This window comes from Drosophila rhopaloa, unplaced genomic scaffold, assembly GCF_018152115.1.
Source record: "Drosophila rhopaloa isolate 14029-0021.01 unplaced genomic scaffold, ASM1815211v1 contig_3, whole genome shotgun sequence".
NCBI classification, from domain to species: Eukaryota; Metazoa; Arthropoda; class Insecta; order Diptera; family Drosophilidae; genus Drosophila; species Drosophila rhopaloa.
Genome location: NW_025335123.1, coordinates 9297436 through 9323702, shown reverse-complemented (window position 1 = coordinate 9323702; position 26267 = coordinate 9297436). Strand labels below are relative to the sequence as shown.

Below are 26267 nucleotides of genomic sequence, written 5' to 3'. Positions count from 1 at the left end.
TTAAATGAGGTTTTCGAATGGACCGAAAATGTGACTGAAGGTCTCTAGTTTATGACCATTTGCCTTAATAAACCAATTATGCATTCCTTAGTTAACCATTTCCAGAAATGGCCCAGAACGACCGGCGTGTGCCAAAGACAATGGAATAAAACGCGTTTAAATGTGTTTTGTCATTTGGCGGAATATTTGATGACTAGCACCATCCCGCTTGCTCTTGGCCATCTTTTTCCGTTGGCCAAAAACCGTGTGTGCAAATCCGATTATGTGAACAAAAACCGTTTCGTCCGCGAATTACTGTCGGGAGAAATAAAATGTAACATTATTCTTGTGGACGGTTGACTTTGGTTTCGGTTTGCCGTCCATTTTGCATGCTGTCCATTGGCATTGCGTATACGCCCCATATTACCTAACTCTTCTATGCATGTGTGAGTCCGATCCTAACAAATTCCGTCGGACTTTTGGCAGAGGGGATTCTGCTCTTGCCTTTTTTTTACTCAGCTGGGGGTGGCTATAAAATACTCGGGCTTTTATTTATAACGACATCAGAAATTAATCTTGCATTATGTGCGCGCGTGTGGAGTTGTTCGCTCAGCTTATCCTTTTCATGAAGTTTGTTGTCGTCACACACAGCCACACAGACACGTGCGAACACTTACTAACGCACCTGTTTTGCTTACATATGCGAAAAGGCGACCAAAGTGTCAGCGGAGATTTGGTAGGGATTTAAGCCATGGAAATGGCTTATGCCTAAGTTTTTTGACATTTATTCAATGCTAAAAGCTATAGAAAAATGAAAAGATGCCCAAAGAATTAATATTAATAAATCGGAGCTATCAATTTTCTTGAACAAAAGCAGGTCTACTTTTGCATTCCCCAAAAATTGGATAACTGGAACGACAAAATGTTTTTCGATTTTTTTGTGAAAGAGATAATATACAAACATATTGAATAGTAATATTGCTGTTTCGTCATCCCCTATCCTCCGATATCCTTTAGAAAACGTGCTTTGTAAATCTGTGTCTGGTGGCTGACTGGCGTCACTTTGCCTTGGATCGTTTGTCAGTCATGTGAGGCACTGTCGCTCCATCTCCATCTCCAGCTCCCTGTCCTTAGCCATCCCCGCCCCCCCGTGAGTCCTGAATTCCTGCGCCCCTCCATCTTCATCTCGCTCAGCGTTTTCTACTTGCGTGTTCCCCCGGTTGTTCATGAAAAATTACAACTCTCAGCATCAGCCGTAACGTGCGATAAATTCCAAAGGACACATACATCTACATATGAAGTCGGGGATATAGCTGTATCTGTACGTAAGGGTGGCTGTAGTTCAGGTTGATTTTGAAATTCGTTGCGTGTAGGATAATTCATTGCTTATTATCTTTTTTTTGAAGCTGCACTTTTTGGGGCTTACCTTTCTTATTACTTTGGATTCTGCTTCCTCGGTTTTTTTTTTGTGGTCGGGCATGGGACTGTGGGAGATAGCAAAATGCTTTATTAATTTAGTGTGTGCCAGGCCAGCACGAGGAGTACAGCAAGAACAAATATGGTACACAATTTAAAAATTATATTGAAAGTTCGTAAGAATAATTCGCCATTTCTCAAACTAAAATGCTATTTGTTAACAAATAAAATTATTTAAATATATTTATAATTTATATTTCATTACTCGTAATAAATATGTATTTCATACTTTGTTTTTAAATATGTATTTTTAAATGATAATTAAAACACTTGTCTCTGAAACATATTTAATATTAGATTAGTTTTTTTCATTTTAGAAATAAAAAAAACCCTGAAGGTACATTAGTATAGGGTAATTCAAATTATTTATTTAAAATGATTTTGCTCAGCATCAGATTTAAAAATTAGTTTATCCAAATCATGACTTTTGGTGTCTGTTCCGAAATATCTTAAAATAACAGTTGAAGGAATTATTTCTTATTTTTGTTTTGGATTGCATCTCCCATTTTGAATTCTGGCCAAAAAGTGCCTTATGGGGTTTTTCTCTTAGTGTAGTGGGAGAGAAGTAGGGCCAGAGCGTGTTAGCCAGACAATCGAGCCTAATGATTTATGAACTAGGCGCGCCGAGCGTGGCCGCAAGTATATAGCCAGGAATGGACCCTGCTCGTCCTCCTCGATTCTGCGGGCTCCTTGCCAATTTCGCCATTCCTTTGCCTTGGTCTGCTTCTCGTCCTGTCGTCCTGCCTGCCTGTCGTCCTTTCGTTTTGTGGTCCTGGTTTCTCCTCTGTCCAGGATGATATATGATGCCGGAGTTTAGCGACTGCTTAAATGAATTTTTCACACTGCAACCATTCCATGCTGTTGACTCGGAACAAAAGTCACCCAAAGTGGTTATGAAGATCCCAACGACATGATGAACGAAAAGGACCAAAAAAAGGACCCAGAGTACGGGCTGCAAAAAGCGTTGACAATTATGGGTAATTTTACCATGTTCAAAGAATTTCAAGGGCTTCGAGAGGCAAAAAAAAATGCGGAAAACTGAAGAGTCAGTTAATGTGATAATTAAAAGCTCTGCCTGCAAAAGCCGACAGCTTCTTACTGAACGGAAAAACCTGTATACTATACCATTTTTGCAAATGATTTGTAAGATACTAAAACTGGTTTAAGTATTTTCTATTTAATTTGGAACTGCAAGAGCCCTTTAATGAATTGAACTGATTCTAAAAATGTTAAAAGGAAACTTCTTATTAATTATTGTTTCAAAATATTTAGAGGTCGTTATTTAGTTAATGTGATAATTAAAAGCTCTGCCTGCGAAAACTGACAGCTTCTTATTGAACGGGAAACCTTTATACTATACCATTTTTTGCAAATGATTTGTGAGATACTAAAACTGGCCCCTTAATGAATTGAACTGATTTCAAAATATTTAGACGTCATTATTTATTTTTACCTGTAATACCGTCCCTATTATTTCTGCTATTATGTCCGTTAGTTTCAAAAGCTACTTTAACTTTATACCCGGCTGCTCCGATTGTTGTTCCAGCTACTATTACTTTTATTTCTGTTTCCATTATGGCCATTACTGGACAGTATCCCTTGAGCTTCTGCTGTGTCACCGAGTGCAGTTTTCGCTTACAGCCAAAAATTATTGGCAGAACTTCATATTTCAGTCGAGCGGAAAAAGCGAGAGGTAAAAACTTTTGCAAATGTCATGCAGGTGATTGAGGGTGTGTGTGGGCGGAATGGATAGTTGAGGGCCAACAATTCAGCGGGCTCTTCTGCTCGCAGCGAAATCATTTATTAAAAGGCAGCGAGTAAGAAATTGATGGTGGGTGGAAAGTGAGGAAATGGAAAATGTGAGCGGAGTGGAGGGGAAATACTATGGGGATGGGGTTAAGGGTTTGTTCACCCACGACTGACATTTGGATCGCCGCCGTTTGACAAGTTTAAACCTGCACTTAGCCGGAAATGCGCAGCAGAGAACATTTCCCGGGAACGTTGAAAAGGAAAGGGTTTTCCAACGGGGTTGGTGGTTATTTCTGGCATCTATGCCAAATCAAGTGGCCACTTAGTTTCGGGCGTCGTCATTAGCTTTCAACTTTTGCAAATTGAATTTAGAAACGTTCATCGTGTCCACGAAGGCTGCCCCGAAACCGGGAGTTCCCAATACCCTCCTCCGGTTTTTTTCTGCTTCCCCTCCACTTTCCAAGTTATCCCACTGGGGAAAACCCCAGTACCTGGTGTGGCAGTTCCTTACATTCAGACTTTAAATGTTACTTACCGACAAATTTTATACACCAATTTTATTAGGGTTATTAAAAGGGTTTGTTCTCCAATAATTGTTATTTAAGTGTTTCAGAACAGTTTGGTTAAACATTACAAATAATAACAAATTAAGGTCTTCTCATAACTTTTTTATTTAACCACAGCATTTTGGACACCAACATAAGTCTATAATTTATTATGGATTTAAAACTATACATTACCGTTGTATTTAACTAAATCAGTTTCCTCTTTACGATACTCTAATTAAAGATATATTTTTTGAAATATTTAGCTGTATATGAATACATTTTTTTAAGTGTATGTATCTGTTGTAGTATTTACTCAAACAGAAACTTTGCCGCCCAAAAACAGTCCCCATGTCAATGGTGCTGTCTCTTTCGCGTCCTGTCGCCTTTTTCGCTTCGTCGGGGAAAGCAGCTCACTTGGGAGTTGTTTCATGTTTTTAAGTTCTCTTTAAGTAGCTAGAAGTTAGTTTTTATGCTTGGCACACGCAGAACTTGGCTATCAGTTGATAAATGGCTGGCGAGGCTTTAAAGACTCTAACCCCCAAGAACCCGCTCACTTCATCCCCCAGTTCCCCGTCCCCGCATTTGGTTTTAATGAAGCATTCGGCGTGCCAAGACGCCTGAATTAGCCGAAAACTCGAACCAAGTGCTCAGCCACCAAGCCAACTATAAATACACAGCTGTGGCCTAAAAAATAGCATTAAAGTTGAACAAATATAACCTATGCATCGTGGATTTATAGAACATAATATGTGTTGGTCGTTAAATTTGAATGCTTGACACTAATTCAAACTTACTGTTTAAAGAAGATAATCATTGTATGATTCTTAAATTATTCTTTTTGGCTTAGATTTGTACATCCCTTTGAAATTAAGCATGCAATTGTTTCAAAGAAGAGTCTCTTGTTTATAATCAGTAAATATTCTTTGGTTTAAATATATTTCCCAAACTAAAGCATTTTTTATTCTTAAAATCCGTTTTACCTTAGAAATCGAAATATATAGAACATATTTAAAATTTGAAAAATATAATACCAGAAAATTGACCAACAAAATAAATAAGCTATTATTTTTAGGAATTATAAATTTATTAAAATCTAATCTCAGAAAAAAAATACTCTCGTTCCTAAAATATTGCCAATCACTGTAGCATATATGCGTACTTTTGTATATAATATCAATATGTATGCATGCACTCCCGGCACATACATAAATATACGGATTCTTTATGCCAAGCATAATAAGCAAAAAGTTGGACCAACTGGTATGTATTTATGAATATATATTCAAAAACAAGTGTGCAGAAAAGTAATTTCTTTTATGAAATGCTTTTCCTTCTCTTTGAGCTGTTGTGGAAATTTTGTAGGAAAATGTTTGTTTAACATAGAGCAAATATAATTGGTCTTGACTTAAGTATCCGCCTGAGGGATTTACTAATCAATTCACAAATATTGTTAGTTCAGCTTTGAAATGCAAAAAAAAAAAAATATATGAGTCAGCCATAAGTTTGCATCAAGATTTTCGCTTTATTTGTAAAAGCATATAATTTTACGCTTGAATAGGTAATATTTGTATTATAAATTTCACTGTGAAGAAAATATACAAAGGCTAGAACAGTTTCCATGATTTTATTTAGATTTATAGCACCAACCATACAACATTTTGGTGTTTATGGCCATCGGCAGTAAATAGCAATATAATTAAGAAACATTTTATACTTATATCTTTGCTTTATTTCGTTAATCTGGCTTAATAGTTACAACTATTAAATTTGTGTTCTTGTGTTCCGTTGATTGTGAATGCTCATGCATATGCATTTTGCTAACTTATAATCAAAAAGCAAACGTTTTCAACATATTGAGATTACCCCTTCAAACTTTGACAGACTCTGCCCCCTTTTGCACCCAACTTGTTATCCTTTCTTGATGTTGCCTTTTGAGCTTTGCAACTTGACTGGCTTTGGTTGTTGTTGTTTTTTTGTTTTTGGGGCGTTTGCTCGCTCCTATAAAAAATTTAGCTTAAGTCAGTGGCAAGCCAGCAAAAGCTGAGAGGCAGCAAATCAAAGCGAAGAAAGCCCTCGGCTAGAACAGGAAAAATAAAATAAAATACAGCAAGACAAAGTCGAAGGAAATCACAAATTCAGCAGGAGCCAAGGAAACAGACAGAAACAAAAATATATACCCAGATATTCATTTGTAAGGAGGCCACAGCGGCTGACATATTTATTACACTGTCTAACAGGAGCTTGATATATGAACTGATTCATTTAATCATATTGCATTTGTCAGTTGCAAATTGATTGTCTCCGATTTTGAGCAAAATTTATGAACGACTCCTCGCATTTCCTGCGATGAGTGACAAACGAAGTATTGAAAAAATGACACGAGAAATGCCGGGAATATCATCGCTTTGATGAAATCAAATCAATCATGATTTTGAGGTTTGGGCCTGTGAGGGCTCCGTCCAATCGTCCTTTGTCCCGCCCGTCTGCCTGCCTGCCCGAAATACAAATTGGATAAAAGTGCAGTGCGTGCCAAAAAAATAAAAGGTCCCGTGCTGAAAAAACAAAAAACAGAAAAGAGATCAGATTAAGACACTGGAATGCGAAACGTGGCCAATATGCCATCGTCCTTTTGGCCCATTGAGGCTGGGAATTTCTGCAAGCTGGCTAAGCAACAACATCAGTCGGTTGTCCTGGGCAATCCTGATGGCAGATGGAAAGCGGAGACGAGCAGGCCACTAATTAAAGTGCCTACATTGCCCCATCACCATCCCATTTGCTGGTGAAATTTCGAAATTTTACAAATTAATTTCGTGTTTGAAGCAAATTCGTAAACAAGTCTTAATGTGCACTAAAGCGTGTGTTTCCAAGGCCGTGGAATGGGGGAATGGTGGGGGGTGGAGGGGGGAGTGCCTTGCCTAACCACCCATCTAATAATGTTGGGCGCCCGCCAGACATGAATTTAGCATTTATCTAGCGCCACTTGAACAACGCCGTCGTCGTCGTCGCAGGACGACAATGAAGATGAAGATGGCGGCGCAAAATTTGCAGGGGGTTTCCACGGAGTGGGTGGCTTTTTGGGTGGTGCGGCGGGCTAATTTCAACGCCTCTTAAGCGCACAGTGGTTGCAGGGCCCAGCCCTCGAGTGCGGCCCAAAAGTCGAGGAGTGCCTGAAGAGGACCTGCAAATAAAACTTTAACACTGTCGAGGGTGTGAATAGCTCAAGGTGAACTTTGGTTCTAGCCAATTGGAAATTGTCACACTCTTGTGGAGGGGACTTAAGGCGACTTAGCCTGACTTAACTAACTCAAAAGTAAGCTTTAAATTAAGGTAATTCTGGATTACTTCAGCACACAAAAAACGCCCACTTGCCAGCTCATTTTAAATTTGTTTTATTTGGATTTGTTGGGTGCATTAAAATAAGCGATTTCTCGCGTATAATCATTATTAACTGCATTTTTTCTTAATACAGACATACAACATTCTTGAAAGCAAAACTATTGATCAGTTACATTTGTTTTACAATTTAAACCCCTGAAAATAATCTTATTAAAATTAATGCTAAATACTTTAGCTAATTCGAAAGTTAGTTTATGAACGAATTTACCATAATGTTCAAGTCAAATTATTTTATCAAATAAATATTTATTAATTAAGAAAATAATGGAAATGAAGAAGTTTAAGTTTTGAGACAAAATATATCAGAATGAGTTATCTTTTTTGTGGGTTCTCTTATGTTACTGAATTAACCTGAAATTTTTCATGAGGTTGATGTATATTATATGTTTATCAATATGTTTATTACACTTTACACTATTCTTAGGACTGTTTCTTGGCAGAACTTTCTAGTTAATTAGCTTCGCCCCACGGTGCACTTAATTTCGGTTCCATGGGCATGTCAACAGATTCTTCGCTTGGCTTTCATGGCCAGTAATTGTTGTTGCCGTTGTTACTTTATGTAGATGTGACGGGGCAGGTTTTTGCCATTTTGCCAGGGCCATGTTCGAATTTGTTTCAATTCCAAGGACCCAGTCATCAGCTCCTCGCAGCGACACGTACGAGGCATGAAGTCATGGCATCATGAGAAACGGGGATGGGCAGCCGCCTTTGGTGGCCAGTCAAGAGTGAAACAGGGCTGTTAATATAAAGTAGGTAATTGAGATGGAAAGCGGGGGAAAGGCGCCTCCCCTCTCGAACTTGTTCAAATTAATCAAGTACAGTGGACTTGGAGCGTGTTTCTATTTTTCTTTTCCCTCACCGCTGACTCAGCACTTTGGCTATAAAATCATGCGTGGCCCGCAGACAATGAATGCACATAAAAATAATAATTGGAATTGGAAATGAAAACAATTTTCATGGCACATGAGTTGGCGCAAAACTCCCCAAAGGCAAAAACTTTTCCCCCGGCCATCTGTTCACTGAGAACACATTTGGCATTATTAAGTAATATTTGCTCAGACGTATTAGGACATTACTTACTTAATAAGCTATTTCCACATAAAAGGAATTTTTTATATAAAATATTTATTCACGATAATCATATAATTGTTCTTATTATTCGACAATAAATTTAGAATCCATATAAAAATATTTTAAAAGTGTCAGAGTGAATTTGTATAATTTTAGGGAATTTCATTCTTATGTAAATTATATAAAAATACAAAATATTTTTTCATGGTTAGTCGCACTAGGTTTAAAAGTAAGATCAAAATCAAATCTAAGTTTAGTAAGTAGCGAATATTATTTGTGGGCTGACTTCGTGCATAACTTTTCGCTCTGTGTTGGCTTGTTTGTCTCGGTCATAACTCCGTTTCCAATTGTGTGCAGGTGCCGGCCTCTGAACTTTTGGCTCTTGCCAATTTTCCTTTGGCCATTGTTTGGCAATTTCTTTGAACCACTCGGCCACCTTTGACCTTATCGACTCTCGGTCGGACGCAATTATCACCCCAAGATGGCACACCAAATGGAGTGTGCTGCCAATTTCGAATGGCCTGCGAAAGCCAGTGGAGTCCTTAATGCGCTTATCAGTAGTACCCACACACTTTCGGCCTCGTTTTCGTCCTCATCCGCATCCGCATCCGCATCCTTTGCATATGCATGAGCGGCCCACGATGCGTATGCGTAATGTGCGTATGCGTATGCGTCATGTGTCGCTATGGCTTGTCGCTATTTTTGGCAAGTGGCAACCTGAAAGAGGTCCTGGCCCAAGGCCGGGAAAACGATTAGGGAAAGGCTTAAATAATCCTCCATCATATCCGGTACTTCTGGGGCAATGAAGTGTAAAAATATTTATGATGTTGGATGTTTATGCAATGATAGAATGATTGTTTTATATTTTTACTATTACATCGTTAACTTAAGTTTAATTGATTTAGTTGTATACTTACTCCTAGCCATATAAATGGTATTTCAATTTAATTTAATGTTTGTTAAATTTTGCTAGTGTTGCCGTTAAGGAATATTTACCTAATTTTATGATCATCCTGTTTTTAGCCCTGATTCTAATTTTGAATTTTTCATATATTATAATGTAGTTCAATGTAACAGCATTTCTTAGGCTTAAATACAATAGGAAATGCAATTGCCATTAAATACTTTCGTAACTTTAGCATTTTTGTCATAAACATTTTTATTTATGAGATGAATAAAACAAAACAGTGAATTTTGTTTTTCATATTTACATTATTATAAGATACTTTTAGAATCATTTGAAATTGAAATCATGTGATTTTGTGTCTATGTAATTTAAATAATATTTAATATGTTCTAATGGGAACTTTTTTATAAGTTTTATACTCTTGCACAGGGTACTCAAATGTTGTGCTTTGTTTATGCCCATGTAAATTTTTCAATGCGGTAACTGGGCTTAAAAATGTTGCTTTACGTGCTCATTTATAATTCCGAACTGCACCTAAGACAGGCGATCCCCTTAACCCCAGATGCCCCACTGTCCAAGGCAGGGCACAAACACAATACAAAAACGTAAGCAATAAAATGAATTTTTATGCCGCATTTTCGCAATGCAGGATAACACACAAACACACACACACACACGCACACTCGCAGAGGCCGTCACCTCGACGAAGAATATGTGTATGTTACCTTTGGTCCTGCCACCGCCCCATGCCTTAACCCGCAGAGCCCTTAACCCTACACTCACCCACCCCCCAGGATGCATTCCGGCAAACCAAAAGCGAACCGAACACATTTACACATGTAAGTGCATAAAAAATGTTTATGAATTTCAGTTTATGGCGCGTAAAACACGCCAATAAATGTACCAAGGCATTAAAAATGCCTTTCCCCCAACGGCCACGCCCCCACGCCCCCTTTTGGGGCCCACTCTTTGGACTTTGCCGCACTAATAAACAATCAGAAATGGGCATAAAGTATGGGAAATCGGGCAGGAATGGCAAAACGGCCAACGACAGCGGGGAATTTCCCTCCTGTGTTTTTCCTCGCTTTTTGTTCTCCCTTTTACACATTCCGATTCGCATTTTTTTTTCTTTTTGCCAGAAGGTGTTAGTCGCCCCGCTGGCGCAGTTCTTGTGGGCGCCGCCGTCCCCCCACCGAACCCCCGCCACCCGGCACCCGCCTGCGGCCCACGCCCCCGGCCCGCCATGAATATTTATGCAAAACACACACTGAAACAAACACACACACTTGGACTTCTGTTGCTCTTTTCCTGTCAGTCTCCGAGTCTCGAGTCCTGAGTCCCGACTCCTTGTGAATTCCTTATTGTTGGCTGCGTTATGCCAAGTGCGCTCTAATGCACTTTACGACACTTTATGGCAGCTTTCCGGGGGCAGAAATTATGGCAAATTGATGAGAATATACATATGTGGCTTGGCTCCACGCTGGTGCAAAAGTTTTTGTTCGCCTGCCATTGAAAACACAAGAGGCTGGAACTTTCATTCAATATCTGTGTCGGTTTGATCGCATTCTGGGTAAATTCTGATGTTTTTGGTGAACTTAGATGCTCGTATTGATACACAAAAATTAAAGGGTTACTGAAAATAAGTCTTGGAAGAAAAAATTGAGTTATAAAATTATACATTTAAAAATGTAATAGCAGTCTATTTAAGACTGTGCTTCGCTTTTTAAAATAACCATCAAGTTAAGCTTAACTTAATATCAAATATATTATTATCTAAACACTTAAAACTGAGCTCCTTCAGGCCGTAAAAGTGCGCGTTTCTTTTATTGAGGAAATTAGAGCCCGCAATAAACATTCCACCGATTGTTTGGCAAAATCCTTTCGCAAATTCAGTTGGAATTGAGCCCTTTTTCTCGCCCACAAATGACACCAAGCATTTGCGTCAATTGCACACTTTTCCCTTGTATTTGGCCTAATGAAAGTCCTGGGCAATGTCCCGCTTTTGGCCGTGATCCCTGTTCGGGATTATAGCGCCCTTTTGTCTCGGAAGCCTCCATGCAAATTGTGTGGGCGGGGCAGATGTTTTTGTTCGCTTTTTCCCCTTTTCAAGTAGCCTCAGTTTTCACCATTTTTCCTTGCCATTCCATTTGTTTGTTGGATGGCATGGTTTTTTCTGCTTTTTTGAGTACTTAACGCCACGAGGAACCGCCTAAGACAACTGAAGCGCAAAAAATGCGAAAAACATGCACAGAATAAAGCGGAAAATCGGGGGTAAAGAATGGCTAAATTGACGATTGGGTGGCGGGGCGTGTAATCAAAGCGTTTGGATATCAAAGATTTGGTAAGAGCAAAGTTATGCATAAATTTTGGACGCCGTCGCGACTGGCGATTTGAAGCAAGCCGCGACCCTTTGCAAGCCCGCCAAAACCAATACAGGAAACAAATTAGTTTCGCCTTAAAAGCAGAGTAGTATCAAAATAAAATTTCAACAGTCGCATACACAGAATAATACCACAAAAAGAAGTGAAAGCACATACTTAAGCCATATAAAATTACACAGAAAAAAACGATAGATCGTACAGTTATATTACCATAAAAATTCATTTTAGGTAAATGTAAATGTCCTCATATATTTCGTATCTTAAGAAAAATACTGCAAACATAGTAAAGCTAATATTGAAACAAATTAATATTATATTGTCGAAATATAAAATCAAAGTTTTTTATACTAAGTTAATAAGGAAAAATAATATTTAAATGTATTATTACAATTGCATTTGGTTATAATACATAAATAAATAAAGATTGAAAACAGCAATTTTTAAAGATTCAAGCAAATAAACTAATGGGGAATATTTGAAAGAATATCCTATAATGAACACGATCCGCTATAAATATAGAGTTCGCTATTTTTCTGGCAAGTATTTTGCGTGTGCAAATAGGAGAGCCGAAGGAGCCAAAGTGACATTGTTTGTTGTGGTGCCGCAGGACACGAACAGACACAAGAGCCTAATAATAGCCGCACATAAAATTTTATTAGCCCGGGCGTAACAATTCAATTGGGTCATGCTTTATGACGCCACAGGGGTGGCGAGGGGCCGGTTTCCAGGGGGTGCAGAGCCCGCTAAAAAAAAAAATGCCAACACATTTGGGTCAGTCAGGTGCAGTCGAAGGCCCCGAAAAAATGAAAAAAATATGTGAAAGTGTGCAGGCTGTCCTCCTTTCATGTTTTCCAAGATTTCACTTTCATCAAACGACGTCAGCGACAGGAGAAAATATTTGTGGCAAGGAAAATATTTTCAAAGTCTTAAATTTACAATTTAAAACTTTCTTTTCCACCCTTTTCAAAGAAAAAGTAAATGAAAATAATAGTCAATCAATTTCACATGCATGCTTTTTTAGTACTCTTAAATAAAAAAGTTATTACAAATTTGTTGAGTAAGTCACATACATTGATTTTAACTTGATTGTGTACAAAAAAAAATAACCAAAAATTAACTATATATTTTATTGATTTTAAAGAACAGAACAACAGCCTTTAATTGTTTTCCATTTGAAACAATTTTTACTAATCCCAAAGAAGTATGTCATTATCAAATATATTAAGACCTATAAAGCTCATTTATACGGTAAAGAACATTTTAATTTTAAGCAACTGGCTCAACGGACTTCGGCTAAATAATTTAATTTTCAAAATCTCTTTCAAAACCCTTGTTTCCTGCCTTTCTTAATAATCCTTCACCAAATTCCAAACAAATTGCAATATACTTGTCTGCAATTTGCCAGCACTTGATGGGATTATCATTTATTTTGGTGCTGACATTTTGCCAGCGGCGAAAACTCAATTTGAGGAAAAACTCATTTGTTCGCGCGACGAAAGGAGCGCAAAATTGTTTGAACAAACTCGAGCAATTGTCTTACATTCGCTTCAATTGGATTTCCGTTATGTTGCTTCTGGTATAGTCATGGTCAAAACAATAGCACTAAGGAAAAAAAATGTAATTGGGAAAACCTCATTAAAGAATTCTTCTTGATTACTATTATTTTCTTACATATGAACAAATTACATTTTATTTTAAAAAATAATAAAACATTTTATTTTGCAAATAAGAATCAATAAATTAAATGTTGAATTGGGAAAAATAAATTGAAAATGTGTCCATTAAAAAAATTGTAATTGTCTGGCCCAAACAGATGTACTTACAGAATACCAGTTTTTCCTTGAATTTCCTTGTCACCACCCCTATTATTTTGTGCATAGCTGTGTTTATATTGTTTCTTGTTCATGTTCTCGATCCTGGACTTATCCTTGGCATTCTTCTTCTTAACAATATTTTACAGTTACGTGTGAAGCACTCTTACTGCGAAAATAGAGAAAGAGAGGGCGCGAGCGGGCTAGAGAGGGACGGAGACAATAAGACTGAAGCTGGCAATCCTCAAGCAAAATGCGAAGAAGAAGAAGCACTGGCAGCGCACAACAACCACAGCCGCGGCCACACAAGCAGCAACAGCAACAAAATCAAAGGTTAATCCACGACCCACGCTGTTCGCTGCTAATGTTGCTAATTGTTGGCCAAGCAGTTTACGGTAAGTGCCACAACATAGCCAAAGGCGTAAATGCGGGGGAGGGGCGGTAAAGTGCGTTACTGTTACTGCACTGAAAAAATTAAGTGCTCCTTCTGATACATTTACATTTTTGTACCTTAAGCTAACATTAAGATAATACTTTTCATGCTTACATATTATTGGCATAAAACATTTAAGGCTTTTATCTGGAAGCTTAATATCAATTGAAGGAGACGTCTCTCTATATATATTCTTGATCAGCAAAAGAGTCGTTCTAATTAATATTAACATTACTATAGTAATAGGATCGAACAATTCATTATACTTGAAACGTAATCGAAATATAGAATATTTAATTTTTGTAATAGCTGCAAGGATATATAAACTTCAGCTTGCCGAAGATTGCTTCATTTCTTGTTCCTTCTAAATGGCATTCTAAGGTAATGATTCTGCCAGTGTATTCTGCCAGGCAGTAAGCATCTTCACACATGCGGGGACTTACTTTTATTGGGTGGGACATGGGCATTGCCCCGTTTTCTGACCTCATTAGACGTTCATTTGCTTGCTTATTTATGCGGACACACTCAGATAAACACTGGCGAACTGGGAGATATATCGGCTGTATGTTGGATCATCATCTATATGGCCATATGGCATTTGCGGTCCTTTGTGTTACCAATTTCGCACACAAGTCGAATGCATACATTTTCTCATTTGGCCATAAAAACTCGAATCCTGAATGTACGAGCATGTCTATGTATATGAGAGTGTGCCCCAAATTGTATGCTACAAAAAGCCACGCACAAAGATGATATATGTATAAGGGGAGCGCACGTGTGTGTTTGTGCTTGGGTAGAATTTTGTGTTCGGCTGCCTGTAATTAATTGACTCGAACTCGCACATTTTTCGCATCGAGCACAAAAACAAGTCGCAAACTTTTCGCCCAGACAGGGTTTTTTTTTCAGTTTTTGCACATGTATTTTGCAGTGTGTGTGCAGTCAAGGTCGTGTGAAAGGGATGGCAATTTCGCGGCATTTCCCTTAATTTTTTTTTATTATGTTTGTCGCATTTCGTGGCAGCTGGCCAAGTTGGTCAACATGCCACAAATACACAAAATACGAGAATCCCCCATAATACCATCCCATTTACATATATAGTTGGCTTGAACCTGCATGCTTATTTATCGATATGCATAAGTATGTCCTTTTGTGGAGTTGAGTTCACTTAATTGGCCGATTGTTTGCCTGCTTAACTTTAAGTCCCACGGAAATCGATAAAAGCCTCAATGGTTCTCGATTGCCATCGATTTGTCAGCGGCTTTCAGTGGTTCCAATTAAGAAACTTTTCATGCGAAAAAAATACAAAGGATTGTTTAATTAGAAAGGATCAACAACTTTCTGCTTCGAGCTTTTAAATATAAATATTACAGCGAAATTTAAAACGGAAGAAGTTTTTTAACTTACCATTATTTTGAAAAACGTAAATTTATTGGGTTATAAGGCTTAAATATTATCGAAAGATTTTTTAAAAAATAAAGAATTAATATAGATCTAAACAGCTTCTACAGTATAAACCTGAGCTTTACATTTTTACGTTTAAAGAGAAACAATTAAAGTCTTCAAGCTTACTTTTGAAAGAGTAACGTAATGGAAAAGCTTTAATAAGGGAACGTTACTAATTAAAATGAAAATAAATCAGCTTTTAAACTGACTATAAAATTTGCACAGTAAATATATCCTCAACCCAAGCTAGACAAAAACACACTCAATTGTCCTGCCATTATGGTGACTGTTTCTCTGGCCAATCGACACTAACCTCAAGACCCAGCCACGCCCCCTGTCCGCCCCGATATCCTTGTGGGCCACCGCAAATGCGTTTTCTCAACTAAAGTAATTGATTGACGCCACTGGTCGAGCATTTACCAGATGTCCTGTGGTTCCTGGACTGAAACGGGGATGCGGACGGGGCATCCTTTGATAGGGATTCATTTAATTGCCCGAGCTAGCTGGTCGTCGTTGCAGTAACTTTGAGCTGACAGATTCGCCCACCTGTCCTACGGCAGGACATTTTTCGGCTTTTAGTAACTGAAGCTGCAAAATGCCAAGGGTCGTTTCTTGTAATCCGAAATCGTTTAGTAGCACAAAAAAAAAAAACACAGGGTAAAAAGGTCAACAACAAAGACGAAGCCACATAATATTGCCTAATATTTTTTCGGGGTAATATATTACGTAAGGCAGGCGAAGGATTCAGATTCAGATCGACAAGGGAGGCAGCTGTCGGCAGTCTATCGTAATTGTAAATTAATGCATGCAGAAAATGTGACCCCCACAAGATGGCGGCGACCGGAAGTCAACTCTCGCACGCACACACACACACACACACACACAATCCCTAACCATATTGCTGCCTTCATGCTCAATGAGTACAGGGTAGAATCGGGTATATATTTACTGAACAGGATAACTTAAAGGGTTCCGAGCATCAGATAGAAAAACGTAACACAAAATTCTAAAATAATAGTTGAATTACGTTTTAAAGGTATTTTTTATAGCTGAGAACAAAGAACATTGAAAGTCTTTTTCAGATTGATCATATTTTAAGTTCAACAGTGGTCAGGATTTTTAGATTTTAATGTAATAATGAATTTAATTCCACTAGTAGTTTTTAAAAATTAATAACATTTGCAGTGTTTGTATTTTTTTAATAGGGCTTTCATATTATTAGTTTAAAGTTTTTTATAAAAAAAAAAGATTAAAGTTTTTTATAAAAAAACTTTAAAAAACAACATTAATAATAATTCTAAAGTTTAAGCTTAATATATTTAAGTTTCAGTAAAGAGAATTAGCAAGTCCATCAAAATATGGAAGTCAGTTTGTTATATACTTTCCTTTGCTTTCCTTGTATTTCGTTTATATTACTTTGCTTCGCCAATAATTGAATAATTTTGGCATGAAAAATGGCACAAAGGATGCGGATGAGTGTGGGAAGATCGGGGTGCAAACCCCTAAGTTTATCGGGGCGAGGAATTTACCACACGTGGCAATCAAGCGGAAACATTCGGCCACGGAATGCTTGCATCGAAATGTGAATGTAAAAAACATACACAAAACCGAATTTAAATGTAGGAGATAGATATATAAGTAATATAAATAAAATGGCTGGCGAGTGGTGAATTTCCATTTGATTTTGGCAAATCGAGTAGCAGCATTTTGTAGGTGTCCGTGTGGCTGGAAAATTTGGGGAGGGTAATGGCACTGGCTCCTCCTGCCAGTGGGGATTGCGTTTATTTATTTGAAATTAGAAACTGCCAACTGTTCCCAAAAGTGGCCATTAATTAAGGGCTATGGGCTGCCTGCTGGGGCAGCTACTGGGGATTCCGTAATGACTGCAAAATGCTAACAAATAGCCAGTTGCCAGTTTTGAGTTGCCATCTTGGCAATGGCGGCGCCAGGGGGTGGGGAATCTGGAAGGGGGGGTTGACTGAGTGGAACAAATGAAAGCTGGATTTGTAAATAATTGTCTCACCTTCTCACGGCACAAACGGACAATCAATTTGCGAGTTGATATCGAGTAAATGGAAGCTGTCCTGTGTCATTCCTTAAATCAGCTGAAGATATATGGTCCGAGCGATAAAAAGGCTTTTCTGATAATGAAAAAAACTAACAGTCTGGGAAGTATTTTTTTCATTGTTCACTGAACTTAAGTTGAACAAGTGTTCAATCTGCATAGCATTGCAAATGTATTTTAATATGTTTTTCATTTATGTCCCTTAATTTATGCTAAAATGTCAATAAATGTTTTGTCACAATTTTCCTTTGAATTACTGAAATTTATAACATTAACATATTAAATCGTTTGATATATTTGTCGCATAATTATTTGTAAAGAAACTATCTGTTGCATTTCAGTAATACATTTAATTTCTTTGACTAGATTTAACACAAATTGTATTATTTATATTTGAATGCACAATTATCAGGCACACGAAATTAGTACTATTCCGTGGACACTATTATGCACATAATTAATATTTTGTGTGCTCTTTTAATACATTTTGATTATTTTGTAAACACTTTAATCTTTAAATCTTGTGCTTATGGTTAGCTAAAAGTAGGTTTTGGAATGAAAAACTACATACATTTATTGGGCTAGAATCTACTTTTATGTTATCATGAGGACGACAAAACTTATTACTTACTTAAATAAACTTTGAAGCTAGTGTGTTGGAAGGGGAATTGGTATACTGCTAGAGATACTCTTTCCTTACTTTTGCCCATTTTTTCTGTCCGCTTAAATCTCGCTTTTAAAAAATACCCCTAACTTTTGCTGACTTCTCCCAATCAAGTGTTTGTAAGCTTAACACTTTGCTGTCCACTTTCTTGGCCAAATTTAAGGAGATCTAACCGATGTTTGCTTAAAGCACTTTTCATGCTCCTGTCACGGCCCGTCGCACTGGGCCATTTGCTCCGAATGTTTGTTGACCCAATTGTGGAGGCCCTGGCCCTCGAAAGAGTAAGTGAGACGGGCTGAGCTGGCCATCTCGCTCCCTCTCTGGTCGAAAACATGAAGAAGTTGAGGGAATGGAATTGGTTTTGACTTTGGCTATATTCAACATTAGCTAATTTGTGTGCGCTCCTTGCTCTTTTCTTTATTTTTTTCGTTGTATTGCCCCTAATTTCTGCATCTTGCAAATGCAGATTTTCCTTTCCGCCGTTTTCCACCGCCTTCTGCTTGTTTGGTCAGTCGACTTAAGTGCCATCCTGAATTGTCCTGGCTACTCCTGTTCCCTTTTCTCTGGCTGTCTTGACACTGATTTCAATTATAAATTTGTTTTTGTTTTTTCTTTTTTTTTTACCATTCCCATTTCCTTAACTTTCCCGGTTCCTGTACGTTATTTTTTTCTTTTCATTTTCCCTCTTTTTTGTATCTTCAATTTTTCCGAGCTGCGATTGCTTTCTCAATTGGTGCCGCTGCTAGGAGCGTTTGTCTGGCTATCACTTTTAATCTAAGTTGGTAACAATGCTCTACCCCTCTGTCACCCGACCACGCCCCCTATTTGTCCACCGCCCCGTTGGCCCTGTTGTCTACCTTACTGTCTTCCTTCCAGCCAGGATGTGGGCTCTGCTCGGTGTCTTTTTGTTTCTTTTTAAAGGGCTATGAGCTTATGTCTGGCACTGTGGCTTGGTAAACATACTGCGCAAAATTATATTTAGCAAATATTTTCAGAAGCGGAATAAAAATGTTTGCATTACTTTGCTGAACAGTTTTTGCGGGGCCAAGCCACTCGTGCAAATTTAAAAACATTTCTATGAACTTTTTAGGAATGTAGCCCATAAATAATTTATTTTATTATGAAAAGATACATTTTATTTCATTATTATTCTAGAACATTCCCATTAAATTTAAAAGCTTAAAGAATGGTCCAGCTTAATTGTTTTTTCCCGATATTTTTTCATATCTGACTTTAATTTGTATTCTCACTACCATACAATGTCTCAAGTTATGACCAGCAGATCTTGTGTTGTTTCTTGTACTCGCCTTTGTCCTCAATTTTCTTAGCTTTTTGTCATATTTTTAATTTTTTGGCTTTTCTTGGTAATTTTGGCATCAATTATTCCTATCTCAAGCTTGTTATACCCTTGAAGGTGAATTAAAATGTTGGTCAAAAGGTTGACCTTAATTTAAGTCCTTGAGAAAATTAGCCTAAGCTATCGCTTTCCGGTTGATCCGGGAAAAAATTAATTTATTTCCGATTTTTGCATTATTTACAAATTTGTTTTTTTTCGAAAATTGAACAAAAAAAAAATTTTTAGCTGTGCATGCCATCGATGGGCAAATTTCGAATTTAACAAATTCAACGAGGTTTGGCAGGCCCACCTTTTACCATTATTTCCTTCGGTTTGATCGAAAACCGAAACATAAGAGGATTTTTACGGGCAAAGGTTTTAAATTATTTCTGAAACTTCCCTTTAGTATTGTCATATACCATATATTGGAGCAGTAAATGTTGCCATCAAATTTCGGTGTGACTAAAAGGGTATTAAGACTTTGGCTTTCGGTTTTGTCATTTCTCAATCCTTTTAAGCCCTGATTTGAATTTCAAAGGGCATATGTGTTCGACTTGCTGAATTTCATGAAAAGAATGGAAAAACCTCCTGAGTATTTACTTCCGCATTTTTCGCTTGTTTTCTTAAAGCTTTTGTGGTAGCTCTCAACTCCTGTTAAATACCTCTAGAAGAAAATATTCATCTAAGTATAACTTCATTTTATTACATTTTCAGAATTTTCCTCGAATTGTCTTCCTTGTCTCGTCATTCGCATTCTCGGTTTCCCGCCGCCAGGTGCTCACCCACCAGCCGCTTTTTCTCGACCAGATCTGAGTGAAAATGCAGTCAACCCTAATCAAATTTTCGCTACAAATTGACAGTTTGCCTGCAGATTTTCATTTCGCGTTTTCATTCCACCCACTAAGCACGCACTGTAGTGGTGGCGGAGGGATGGGGGTGGGGGAAGTTTGTAGACGGGACGAGGTCGACGGGGTGGGTGTAAAGGGGGCGGTGGCCGGTGCGGTTATATGCCTCGGTTAAAGAGTTCCGTTCGTGTTCGGATTCCGCTGGCTATAATTTTCATACTCGGTATTCCATTAACTCAGGGTATAATGAATTTATGCAGATCAATGTAATGAAAATAACGCACTTTTTTCACATTTAAAACAAACTTTTCAAATAATTATTTCTCAGAAACTAAATGATTTATTTTTAAACACACATTTATTGTGTAATAAACCAAAAAAATATAAAACTGGCTATTTTTGCTAAGCAATTTTGACATGATAGTCAATTGTACAGATACAAAAATGGGGCATTTTATTAGAACAGATTTTTAATTATTTAAAAGTGTCAGATGGAAGTTGTGTTTTTTACGAAACATGAAGTACATGTTCCAAGCCTAGGACTTGTTTTCATACCTGCATTACCTTGGCAATCACCAAGTATCTGGTAGTCGGAATACACAATGTTTTTGTTTCTGTTCATTTTCCGCTGCCTTCTGTGATTCTCATTTGGTTCCGCTTCTGGTTCGACGTGCGCCTCTGTAGCTTGGGGCATGGCGTAAAATAACATACCCTTTTATCATCTGACATAGCCGCTCGCTGATTTAATTTAAATCTGTGCGCCCTCACTCAAAATTAAAACGACGTCAAGGCTCGGGGTTGCAGGTTGCCAAAGATCCGCCAGTTTCAGCGGGATAATACACACTTTATGTGGAGGACGGAGAGCCTTGCTCTCAATTTGCCTGTCGCAATCCAATTGTCGGGCATTTCATTTCAATTTAACAATTTTGAAATCCCCTCCCGCAACGGAAGCGACCTGCAAGTTGCCGGTGGATGTTGCAAATTAATCTGCGGCATGTCGCTGCTTCAGTTAGTTGGGCTTGACATACTTATTGTCTCCGACTCCCGGTTCCTGCCGACTCCTGCAGGATTATGTCGGGCAGCGCAGCGGATATTTTGTTTTCATTCGCCCAATTTTACGGTTTCAATTGCCATTACATGGCAATCGCAAATGCCATGCGGATTCTATCAGCGAACAGGGACAAAATCCCGGCAATTGCACAAAATCACTTTAACAGCGAGCAAACCCCTTAAATCGCAAATAGAGAAAGACAAATATGGGTAAAAATTCACTGAAAATTAACACAAAATGGTGGTGGAAACAAGTGAAAAAAGTTTGCAAATAAAAAATGTGTTAAAATCTTCATCGCGATCAACACCTATAGATATATTTATGCGCAGACTTGGGTAAACACGCCTGTCAGTTAAAATATACATTTTTTGTACCATATTTGTTAAATGCGTTTATTTAATTTTAAATGGCTTAAACACATAAAAACTCGAGAATACATTTTTATGATAGTTTTTATTATATTCCTCAAAATTGAAGAACAATATGAGGTTTTTTCAGTTTTGTATATTGTTATGGAACATGTATATACAACTACTAATAGTTGAATTAATGGCTTATTATTATTATTACATATGTTTTTAAGTAACCTTAAGGTTAATGAAATTTTTGAGTTAAAAAGGAGCACGTTTTAAAATGCTTTGTATTTATTTTGTGTTGTTTTGGAGATTATCATAACGTTATTGTTTCGTTTATTTATAATAATATTAATTTAAAGAGCAAATAAAGTTTTTTATTAAACATTTTTTCTACAAACAATTAAGAAACATGCCAGTTACCAAACAAAAGCCAATTGTACAGCTTTGGAAATGCCCTAACACTCATTAAGTCCAGAATAAAATCCTTTCACCATTTTAGCCTCGAGATTTTAGTTTTGGTTATGTTTCTGGGAATTGTCTATTAATTATCTATTTTCAATTCAACGCTATAGCAACCGTAAATGCATTGATAAAACGGATGGGTATCTACTTTCCTCCGATAAATGCATAATTGATGCTTTTGGTTTTGTGCACATACTTACACATTTTCCCAGTCGGCATTTTCATCTGCCAATTAAAAATAGGTTTTATTTGCAACACACACTGTAATCGTGGAAGTTTTTGGTTTTTGGGGGTAATGAGCTTAGCCTGCTGCGCCGTTTGGATGGGTATTACCTATCATAAATTTTAATGGAGAACACGAGATGTTCATCCTTTTGTTGCCAGGCTGCCATGTTTTATTGCTAATTGCAACTTCAGGTTGCATTGTGGCTTTTTCGACAGCGACTGCTTGGGGTGCCAGCCACGCCCACTTTTTCTGAGCCCCCCCTGCCACTCGACCAAATAAAATTATTTCAGTATATGTGTCGCCCTCTTGGCAGCTCTATCGCACAATCTCTACCCAATGTTTGCGCCACGAAAAATAATAAAACTGATTTTATTTATGTGCTGCGCCAGACCAAAATTGAAATTCTGCAACACGAGCGGCAACTTGAGATGCAGGACGACGGAAGACGGGAATCCTGCCAAAAAAAAAAAGAAAAAAAGGAAACACAATCTCCATCGCGTGTCTTAGTTATTGTTACTATATCCACTCCATCTTCATCGCCCGACGAGTGGTCTTTCCCCGATAATGCTGTTGATGCTTTCCGCTTACGGCTCACAATTAATGGCACATGTGCGAAAAGTTTTTATAAATTATTGTCGGGCTGGTCAATGTGTATCTGTCAGCAACACACACCTTCCAGCAGATACTTTCCGCCAGATGCAGGCCACAAAAAGTCTATCAATCACATTCGTTAGCATTTATTCCCTTCATTTCCATTTAACATTTACAGATTGTAATAATCAGCAAACGCTTTGTAGTTGCGAACGGTCAGCAAAAATTCATTCAATCTGAATGATTTTGATGAGTGTATACTGTTATTGCTTAATCATAAATATAACTATATCCTTTTATATTTACAATCTTATAATTTTGTTTCCCAATTATTTAGATACTAAATAAAATTCAATTTAAATTAAATACTTTAGTAATTCTACAAAAAATGCCAACAAAATATTAAATTTCTTCTCTCTGTTTTTGGATTTGTAAAAAATCCTTTTTTTTTGGCAGTGTATACCTCTTTTCACCACCCCTTTCTCGGTCCCTATTTTGTTTCCCATGTTAATTGCGAATTATGGCACAAGTAGTAACATATTGCCATTTGGCTTCCCCCACTTTTCACTCGACGCCCGGAGTGCAAAAATGTGGCATGCAGAATTTTGCACAGAATCCCGATACTAGCGGCTATATCCCCTTTCCTCCCAGAAATGTATGCTCATGTATGTATTGTTCGCCACTTCATGTCGTGCGTTGCCATGGATCTGTCGAAATCCCCTTATAAAAGGAAAACGGGAAGAAAAGATGCTGAAAGGGGAGCTTTAAAATGTTTTTGGTAAATGCCAGCAAATGTGGCCCTAATTATGGCCACTTTTTTATAGTACGCGGCTGTCTAAGACGGCTTAAACCAAGCGCACTTTGACATGTATTTTCTCCAGCGAAGTGGAATGAATTAATATTTTTGAATACGTTGTCGATGTGTTTTTAAATGCTAACAATATGTACTTTAATTATTTGCATTTATTTTTGTTTTCTAGCTTTGTGTTTTTGTGATTAAAGATTTTAAGGTCTTAATAAAATAAATGCATTTTATATCTTTAGCTCAAGCAATTAATATGAAATTAATTGCTCAGCTAATTGTACTTTAGCAAAAAATACTATGTTTGCCTGCATTGAGCGACGTAGAATTTTATGAACATAGCCGAAGGCCCTTATTCAATAGGAAATCAATGTTTGAATGTTTGCACACTCAATTATGGATCGACATTCTCGTATTTGTCCTGAGTTCAAAGCGCACTGAAGGTCCCTCTGAATAGACGATTAGTACGTATTTACTTTGATTATGCTAGAAGTCGTTTTTCCAGTTGCATTACGCTTAATTTATTCAATAGACATTTCTAAATTAAAATGTTGCAGTCGAGCAACAAGCGGCAGCTTCCAGCAATTAGTAAATCATAGGAAAATTATGTACTTTGTGAATAGGCTGAGTTTCAGTCGGGGCCCAGTTGGCAGTCGAAATATTTAACGCAAGCTGTAAATTATTATATACTTAGTTACATTTTGCTCGACTGCAGCTGCAGCTGCAGTTCGTTTGCCCGCCGAAGGAATTCCGCGCCCTCACCCACATCCCTTTCAACTGGCGCTCAAAAGGCAGTTTTAGTCGTTTCTGGGTTGGCTGCCAGACAATACAAAACTATAAATATGCACAGTCACAGACCAAGTCACAGTCGCAGTCGCAGTCACAGTTGCAATTAAAGTCACCGGCTGCACAGTGGCTCTGAATATTAAATATGTAATACATTATTCATTAATTGTGAAACTAACACGATTTTAAACAATGAACAATGTTTGAATATTTTTAATATTTAATAACGTAAATTGAAAGAGAAATTGAAAAAGTTATTTAAAATGGTTATTTTGGACAAGGGCATTTTTGAAGGGCTTTAAGTCCTTTAAAATCAATTAGTCACCAAAGCAACATTACATTTTAGTGGCTATACGTTAACTTAGCATAAATTATGATTAACATCAACATTGAACATTAATTTCCAATCTAAAATAATCTAAAATAAAATAATCTAAAATACATCTGAAAGTAAATAAAAACAATAAGATTGTCAGGCCTGGGTTATTTCGCAGCCGGCCTTAATAATTTGTTAGATTTTAAGAAAATATTAATATTATATCAAATTTGGAAGCTCTTCTTTAACGATTTTTCGGCAATATTCAAAATCCTGTCAGCCACTGTGTCCGCTCATTCGCAAGTCGTCTTTGCAATGAAATATTATTTATTTTTTTATTCTATTTTAGCTTCTCCTTTGGCTGGGTGTCTCTGGCAGAGCCAGCAAAATGCAAAATTTATTGCAGAAAACTACAAAACACACACCGAGTGGGTGGAAAGTGGGCGGCGGTTGAGTGGTTGGTGGGGAAATGGGGGCGTGGAGGCGTGGAAAATGTGTTAAGTCTATTGAGTGTATTAAAGCAAATAACTGCGTCGACGAATAAAATACATACGGGACGACGGCAGAGAGGAATCCAAGCCCAAGGCTCGGATCGAGGTGGGCGGTGGGCGGTGGTGAAGTGCGGAAGGCGTGGCAGATATACTTTATACCCACACTCACACTAAGACCCACTGACAGCTGCACCGACTCAGACATATGCAAATATGAATATAAATGAACAACGCGATGAAGTCTGAGATCCAATGACTTAGCAAGAGATATATGTAGAGAGAGAAAAAACTATAAGATAACTGAATTCTAATATTAGCAAAGCTAGTTTTGTATAACCAAACCAATAAATAATCATTTTTGATGATAAATAGGTGCTAAAATTAATCTTTTCGTTTAATATATTACCAAAATTGCAAATAGCTATTAACCTTATGAAATATGTCTCTTACACCTTTTAGTAAACCTTGATGATAATAGCATATTGGCCATTGAAATGTAAACCTTACCTATTTAACTTATTTGACTTGTTAAATTTTAAATTTTGAAGGAGAATAAAGAATTAAGTTTAAAACAGTTTCGAATCTTTAGACATGCTATTTTTATAAAATCTTCTGAGTGATGGAGAAAAAATGGCTTAATATGTAAAACTATAAAATAAATTCTGTTTATTAAACATACTGTTTTCTGTGTATCAAAGTAAAGGGCTGAAAAGGGGCGTGTTTGGCGAGGGTTTTCGTAGAAAAGTTTATGGTTGGAAAGTTCAACTTGCGGCCAAAACTGAAATTGACACAAGGCAACCGGAACTACGCCCATAAAACTCGATCGCATTGCAGGACTGAGACTGAAATTTCCATCCATTTAAGACCAATCAATTATGACAGTTTAAAAACCTTAACTTTACCATAAATTATGGCAATTTTGATTAGAGCCAGGGCGAGAGAAACCAATTGGAGGTGTATTTTAAACGCTTCATTAGATGGCAATCCTTTTGGTATTCGCATTTAAATTAATTTAATTGATGTGACAAATAGTTGCCCGAGTGCAGGAACATGGAAGCGAAGGCAGAAACAGGAGCCCAAAC

The 26267-nt window shown here is 37.5% G+C and overlaps 1 protein-coding gene across 1 annotated transcript in view; it reads left to right on the top strand.

Moving 5' to 3' along the window:
* The window catches only part of LOC108045102, an 88116-nt gene that overhangs the window by 22114 nt on the left and 39735 nt on the right, over positions 1 to 26267 (top strand). The window contains 1 exon segment of the mRNA XM_017124302.2: positions 13468 to 13713. Within this exon segment, the coding sequence (XP_016979791.2) occupies positions 13572 to 13713 (142 nt within the window). The 5' untranslated portion in view covers positions 13468 to 13571.